Source organism: Halictus rubicundus, chromosome 9 (genome assembly GCF_050948215.1).
Source record: "Halictus rubicundus isolate RS-2024b chromosome 9, iyHalRubi1_principal, whole genome shotgun sequence".
NCBI lineage: Eukaryota > Metazoa > Arthropoda > Insecta > Hymenoptera > Halictidae > Halictus > Halictus rubicundus.
This window is the reverse complement of record NC_135157.1, coordinates 1,827,645-1,834,529: the sequence shown is the minus strand read 5'-3', so window position 1 is coordinate 1,834,529 and position 6,885 is coordinate 1,827,645. Positions and strand designations below refer to the sequence as shown.

General features: G+C 31.7%; 2 protein-coding genes across 7 annotated transcripts; both read left to right on the top strand.

Moving 5' to 3' along the window:
• Positions 1-1,852, top strand: LOC143357165 (coiled-coil domain-containing protein 97-like). 2 transcript variants are annotated; one of them, XM_076793449.1, is made up of 4 exons: positions 1-380; positions 482-1,376; positions 1,454-1,616; positions 1,692-1,852. In XM_076793449.1, exons 2-4 carry the CDS (start codon positions 484-486, stop codon positions 1,755-1,757), a joined length of 1,122 nt encoding a protein of 373 aa, XP_076649564.1. In that variant the 5' UTR covers positions 1-380; positions 482-483; the 3' UTR covers positions 1,758-1,852. The 2 variants fall into 2 exon arrangements, with proteins under 2 accessions (XP_076649564.1, XP_076649563.1); XM_076793448.1 differs by having other exon boundaries at positions 2-412.
• Positions 1,853-2,011: 159 nt separating this feature from the next.
• Positions 2,012-6,490, top strand: LOC143357158 (vacuolar protein sorting-associated protein 35-like). Of its 5 annotated transcripts, none has more exons than XM_076793436.1 (12): positions 2,012-2,139; positions 2,967-3,165; positions 3,250-3,373; positions 3,475-3,667; positions 3,727-3,921; positions 3,997-4,080; positions 4,157-4,393; positions 4,595-4,743; positions 4,824-5,310; positions 5,385-5,804; positions 5,869-6,012; positions 6,085-6,490. In XM_076793436.1, the coding sequence occupies exons 1-12, from the start codon at positions 2,137-2,139 to the stop codon at positions 6,262-6,264; spliced, it is 2,415 nt and encodes an 804-aa protein (XP_076649551.1). In that variant the 5' UTR covers positions 2,012-2,136; the 3' UTR covers positions 6,265-6,490. The 5 variants fall into 5 exon arrangements, with proteins under 5 accessions (XP_076649551.1, XP_076649549.1, XP_076649550.1 ...); XM_076793434.1 differs by having other exon boundaries at positions 2,017-2,139; positions 2,946-3,165; XM_076793435.1 differs by lacking the exon at positions 2,012-2,139 and adding an exon at positions 2,249-2,269.
• The last annotated feature ends 395 nt before the right edge of the window (positions 6,491-6,885 follow it).

Genomic DNA, 6,885 nt, shown 5'->3' with positions numbered 1-6,885 from the left:
TGTGCGCCCTCTATTGTAAGAGTTACAGATTATACTAGCGAATTAATAAAGTCATTGCTAGATGGCATCTGATAAAAATTTGTTGATATTTAGCGAGCTCTGCTGCCAACATCGTAGCCAAATGGCGTAACAGATGGATACGAAGTTGGTGTCAACGTTCAGCGGTCAATTGCTGCAAATCTGCAGCCAATCTAGCGGTACTTTGCTTGATTTGTGACACATTTCGCGGAGTACCATTTTTCGGATTAGCCTCATATGAAGCAAACTTGTTGGTTAGGTTTCTGGTGACAGCCACTGTGATGACGCATCTGATGCTATGTAATCGGGATGTTACATATCGCGCAAACGTAAAACATTTAAATGAAAGAAATAACGCTCAAGTAATCATTCTAATATAAATTAAATTATCGATGTAATTACAAGCAAAATTCATTTTAAAAAAACAGCAACAACTATCGACTATATTTATTATTTTGGTTAGAAATGACTCAGAAGGAAGACACGCAAGATTACGTTCCAGAGATATCGTTAAATGAAAAAGATAAAAAGTTGGAAGAGAACTTCCTTAATGAAGAGGATGAAAGTACAAAATTGGAAGAAGAATTATTAAACTATGTAGCTAACAGTAAAGCAATCTTTAAGAGCCAACAGAAGAATGATCCAGATTTAACGTTTGAAGAAAAATTAACCATCGTCCGTAATTTATTGACAAAAAGTTACTGCTTATTTTTATGTAAATTTGGACATTTCATGAGAAAAGAACATTTAAAGTATTTTGAAAAAAGCAAAGATGAAGACTATGAGGTCGCTTACCATATTAATAGACTACAAAGATATTTTAATAACTCAACAAGACACACTGATGTAAGAAACAGACGGTTTCAAGCTTTAAAAAGTTTAATAAACCAAGGAGAATATTTTAGCGAATCTGAGATGATGAAACGAAATCCGTTGTTATATGAACATTTAGTTGGTCGATACATGACTGAAAAGCAAAAGAAAAGGCGAGATAATATAGATACCAAGAATATTACTTTTGTAAATCTCTTAATGGAGAACATTGAAAGAGATGCATTAAAGGAGAAACAAAAATTACAAGAGGAGGAAGAACAGAATGCTACAGAAGAAACTGAATCAGATGAAGAAGAAGATGACATTCCTGTTTCAGAGCCTTTGAGCAATGATGAAATAAAAGTTTTCGAATGGGGTAGAATACCTGAAATAAAAGATTCGATAGAACATCAAACAGGAGTAAAGTCGTCAAATAAAAGTCTATGTAGTATCCCAAAAACAGAGAAAGAGATGCTAAAGGAAGAGTTTGTGAGTAATATGTATTTAAATTTTCTGGAAGGAAAAGATTCTGATTTTGATTACAGGTATTTACAAAAATTTTTTCTCAGTTTTAATGTCTCAACTTCTAAATGTACTTTAATTATATTTCCTCTTACTTCAGCGCTGTGGATGAGAATGAGGCATACGACAATATAGATCTGCGAACACAAGATGAAGAAGAGAAGTATTTTGATTCAGAATCACCCAAAACAGTAGGTCCAACAGAAAATACAAATGAAGTCGAGTCTGAGGATGAATTGGATATATATATGAAATCGTTGAAGGTTAATTGATATTTTAGTTTATGATCAGTCCACGTTAAAAGTTCTGATTCATAAAACAACTTATTTATTCAATAGGAGCAGGTCGCTACAAGTACACACTCTTTGGATAATCTTATATATGATGATTACCTTAAAATGTAATTTTATGTATGTATAGTAACATGTATATTATGTTTGTAAATAAAACTCCTCCATATTGAAACTTTTTTTATTAAAAATAAGATATTTTATGAAATAAAAACCTCCCAAGAATATATGCATTAATAGTTCTACTATAACTTAAACATAATATTTTTTAACAAAATATTTGCAAATTGTATAAGAACGGTATTTGAATAAATTAGATAAATACGTACATACGAATAGTTTATCTGCTATATGTGACATCGACATCGGTCTTCTATGTGTGTATCTGAACATCTATAGGCTGTAGGTTGTCATGTTGTCAGTGTGTATCACTTTCATATATAGGTAGTGTTCCAAGTGCGGGAAACAGGTGTTCAATTTTTAGAAAAATAAAATGGTAAGTATAGATTTCATTTCAAGAAGCATGTAAATCCCTTGCTTGTTGAGTCAGTTTATGAATTGCCAATTAGATTTCATAAAAAATTGCGTGTAACTGTCGTTGCGAAAGTTATCTAAATGTCATGAAGGTTAAATGTCGTAAAAATTTGTTGTATTTGTTATAGAATGGCGAATGTTTAAAGTCCGATTGATATTCTTTTCATCCTCTAACAAGAAAATTAGAAAAAAGTAACTGTAGGCATGTTTCCTTTAAAGTGTAACTTTTAGTTTTAATTCTAACCTCTAGCTTCGATAACAGTTTGTGTCATAGTCGAAATTTTCTGTTTTAAAATGTAACAGCTTACTTTTCGAACTATATTTATTGTAAATTTCTAGCGACCTGATATATGTTATTTTTTTCTTATGATCTATGCAACTTTTTAGTAAATGACCAGCCATAGGTGAATTTATAGTTAAATACAAAATGTATCACCCAGCCGTTTTTACTGTATAAACATAAATAGTAAATATGGAATAAAGTATATTACAAGTTGGTTAAAATAAATTTAATAGTTTCAAACAGATAATTAAGAAAAAAAGAGCGATACTTCCAAGTAGGTTTGAACCCCAACAAAGTAGGTCCAAACTGTTTATAATTGAAAACTTATTACTTTTGAGTATCATTCGAAACTCATAGAGTGAAACTTATGCATTGAACTGACCAGTAAGTACGTATAGAATTTGATCCTATCACTAATGAATAGAGTGCATGCTTGCATAGCATGGTACCTTACCTAGCATGGTACTACCTGGTATTCCTGGTAGGTATCTTTGTTTTTCTCACAGCCAATGACACCTGCTATAACTGGAGTGGAAGAGCAAGAGAAGTTACTGGAAGATGCAATTGGCGTGGTTAAAGTGCAAGCCTTTCAAATGAAACATTGCTTGGACAAATCTAAATTGATGGATGCATTGAAACATGCATCTACAATGTTGGGGGAACTTAGGACTTCGCTTCTGAGTCCAAAGAGCTATTATGAACTATGTATCCTTTGTAACTTCTTAATGTCACAAGTATTCTTAAGAATTCTTAAATGAACACGTTAATTTTCTTTACGTTTGATCATAGACATGACTATTACAGATGAATTAAGACACTTAGAACTTTACTTACTAGATGAATTTCAAAAAGGGAGGAAAGTCACAAATTTATATGAATTAGTACAATACGTTGGCAACATTGTACCTAGATTGTAAGTCTGCTAGATCAATTATGATAATAAAAATGTGATAAATCATTTATGACACATCTGTCACTAATTTAGCTTTGTTGATAATGTATGCAATATTCTAGGTATTTGCTTATCACTGTTGGATTAGTATATATCAAAACAACACCAGGTTTAAAAAGAGATTTGTTGAGAGATTTGGTAGAAATGTGCAGGGGTGTTCAACATCCTTTAAGGGGCCTATTTTTAAGGAATTACTTATTACAATGTACTCGTAATATTTTACCAGATGTCGCTGAAGGAGATGATGATGGAAGTGTACGTATCAAAAAGAACAAAGTCTTGAATATAAAATTAAATTGATTCTTTTCCTTTAGGTTCGTGACAGTATAGATTTTGTCTTAATGAACTTTGCTGAAATGAATAAGTTATGGGTGCGCATGCAACACCAAGGTCACAGTAGAGATAGAGAAAGAAGAGAGAGAGAAAGGGAGGAACTTAGAATTTTAGTAGGAACTAATCTCGTCCGGCTTAGTCAGTTAGAATCAGTAACTTTAGACAAGTACAAAAAGGTAGATCCTTAATTTATTTTTGTTGTTTGTATATTTTCAAATTACTGAGTATTAATAACAAATGGAGATTTTTAGCTTGTTCTACCAGGAATATTGGAGCAAGTAGTGAGTTGTAGAGATGCAATTGCTCAAGAATATCTTATGGAGTGCATAATTCAAGTAAATAATTTGGAAAACATACACAATTACTATATAAGTATATTTTCATAAATAATTCGCTTGTGTTATTACATAGGTTTTCCCTGACGAGTTCCACTTGCAAACATTAAATGCATTTTTAAAATCTTGTGCTGAACTGCAGAATGGTGTAAATGTCAAAAATATAATAATTTCTTTGATAGACCGTCTCGCAGTCTTTAGTCAAAGATCAGATGGCGTGGGAGGACCAGGAAGTCCCAATCAAGCACCAGGTATACCACAAGATGTCAAGCTCTTTGATGTTTTTAGCGATCAAATTGCCACTATTATACAGGTTGGTACTAAAGAACATATAAACCATTCGCTGTTTCATATATTACATGATGATCCGATACTACACATTGTTGATATAAATGTGATTAAAATTATCAAGATTTCAATTATCCTTACTTATCTAGTTTAAGTCTGATGAACCTGTTTTCTAGTCATTAATTATTCTTTCGATATCTTTTGCTAAAAAATTAGTTGTTTTTAGACTAGACAAGACATGCCTCCAGAGGATGTAGTTTCTCTTCAAGTAGCTCTCATCAATTTGGCACACAAGTGTTATCCTGACAGAGTAGATTATGTGGACAAAGTGTTGTTAACAACTGTTCAAATATTCCAGAAACAAAATGTAGACAAGTATGTATAAGAATGTATAACAAGATCCAGTTTCTACACTCGTTATTTATGAAATTTTCATAAATATAAATTACTTTCAGACTGGAGTATAATAGTGCAGTCTCAAGAGAATTAGTAAGATTAATGAAGATTCCAATAGACAACTACAAAAATATATTAACAGTTTTGAAGCTTGAACATTTTGCTCCATTATTAGATTATTTTGACTATGAGGGTAGAAAATTATTAGGCATTTACATAATAACAAATATTTTGGAAAACGAAACTTTGATACCAACCCAAGAACAAGTAGATGCGGTGCTTTCTATGGTGTCCCCTCTGGTGCAAGATCAGCCAGATCAGCCTAATATAGAGGACGATCCCGAAGACTTTGCAGAAGAACAAGGTCTACTTGGTAGACTGATACATCATTTCAAGTCTGAGACTGCTGATCAACAATACATGATATTGAGTGCTGCCAGAAAACATTTCAGTGTTGGTGGAAATAAGAGAATAAAATATACTCTACCACCAATTGTATTCCAGGCTTATCAGTTAGCTTTCACTTATAAAGCATTAGAGGACCAAGTTCGTATATCATTAATATATAAAACATTTGTTCCAAATTTTACTTTCTAAATATGATTCATTTGTTTTTTCAGGATGAAATGTGGCAAAAGAAATGCCAAAAAATTTTTCAGTTTTGCCATACAACTATTACTGCGTTAATGAAAGCGGAATTGGCTGAATTACCGTTAAGGTTGTTCCTTCAAGGTGCAATAGCGATAGGAGAAATTCGTTTTGATAATTTCGAAATGGTTGCTTATGAATTTATGAGTCAAGCTTTTTCTATATACGAAGATGAAATAAGCGATTCTAAAGCTCAATTGGCAGCGATTACATTAATCATTGCTACTTTCGAGCAAATGAGTTGTTTCGGTGAAGAGAACGCGGAACCAGTGCGCAACCAATGTGCTTTATACGCGAGTAAGCTGTTAAGAAAACCAGATCAATGCAGAGGCGTTGCCACCTGTTCTCATATTTTCTGGTCTGGAAAATCATTGGCAACGGGAGGAAAAGAAGTAAGTGTTAATATTTCTTAATTCCAAACAATGATAAACATAATTCACCTACAATCATTTCCAGATGCAAGATGGAAATAAAGTGCTAGACTGTTTGAAGAAAGGTATTAGAATAGCGAGCCAATGTATGGATACATCAGTTCAAGTACAGCTTTATGTTGAATTATTAAATCATTACATTTACTTCTACGAGAAAGGAAACACAGTAGTAAGAATTGTTTAATTTTTAATGGATACATCAATTAATTAGTATAAAGTATTAAACTTTAACTACTTTTAGGTAACTGTCCAAATTTTGGATCAAGTAATTGCAAAAATTAGAGAAGAACTTCCCAATTTAGAAGTCAGTGAAGAAACAGAACAAATTCAAAAACACTTGGCCAACACATTAGAACATTTAAGAAACAGGATGGAATCTCCGGAGGCTGATGGTCTTTCTTATCAAGGCCTCTTTTTTTAATAATTACAAATGAAAATTTTGTACATAAAGAGATTTTCCAATTATTTTACGAAATAATTATAAATTCTGATCATAAACGCTTATTAGATATAAATTATTATAACTCAATTCGCGTCGATTTGCCTGCAACAATGAAATTCTTAATAATGCATTCAATATCATTTGTTAGATTATAAAACATTATATGTATATTTGTTTTAATAAAAGTTTGATGTATAAAATTTTATTAATCTGTAACGTACGAGATCGACTATCAAATGAATATAGTACAAATTTTTCTGCATGCAATTAAACATTTTCTTTTTACAGTTAATTCATAGTTAATTTATAAGTTAAATTCTTTTGTCATATACGCAGTTACAAGATAGAGCTTTTAAACTAATTACAAACAATTTCTGTAAAATCTATCAATGCGTAAGGCATTCGCCAATGAAATTGAATTTAAGCTATTCCAGCAATTAGATTTTATAATTTTTATGTTCCAAACATGAATCATAATGTGTTTTATATTCCAAACATGAATCATAATGTGTTTTATATTCCAAACATAGAAAACATGTAACATCCGAGATCCCGTAATTTCCCGCAAATGCAGTACATATCTGCTTCACTCGTTGCGGA

Excerpts from the sequence above, each read along its gene's own strand:
- LOC143357158 (XM_076793434.1), top strand. Across the intron at positions 4,394-4,594 it reads AAATTGCCACTATTATACAG|ACTAGACAAGACATGCCTCC; the intron begins GTTGGTACTAAA and ends AGTTGTTTTTAG. Across the intron at positions 5,311-5,384 it reads ATAAAGCATTAGAGGACCAA|GATGAAATGTGGCAAAAGAA; the intron begins GTTCGTATATCA and ends TTGTTTTTTCAG.
- LOC143357165 (XM_076793449.1), top strand. The coding sequence starts at position 484 with ATGACTCAGAAGGAAGACACGCAAGATTACGTTCCAGAGATATCGTTA. Across the intron at positions 1,377-1,453 it reads GATTCTGATTTTGATTACAG|CGCTGTGGATGAGAATGAGG; the intron begins GTATTTACAAAA and ends CTCTTACTTCAG. Across the intron at positions 1,617-1,691 it reads TATATATGAAATCGTTGAAG|GAGCAGGTCGCTACAAGTAC; the intron begins GTTAATTGATAT and ends TTTATTCAATAG.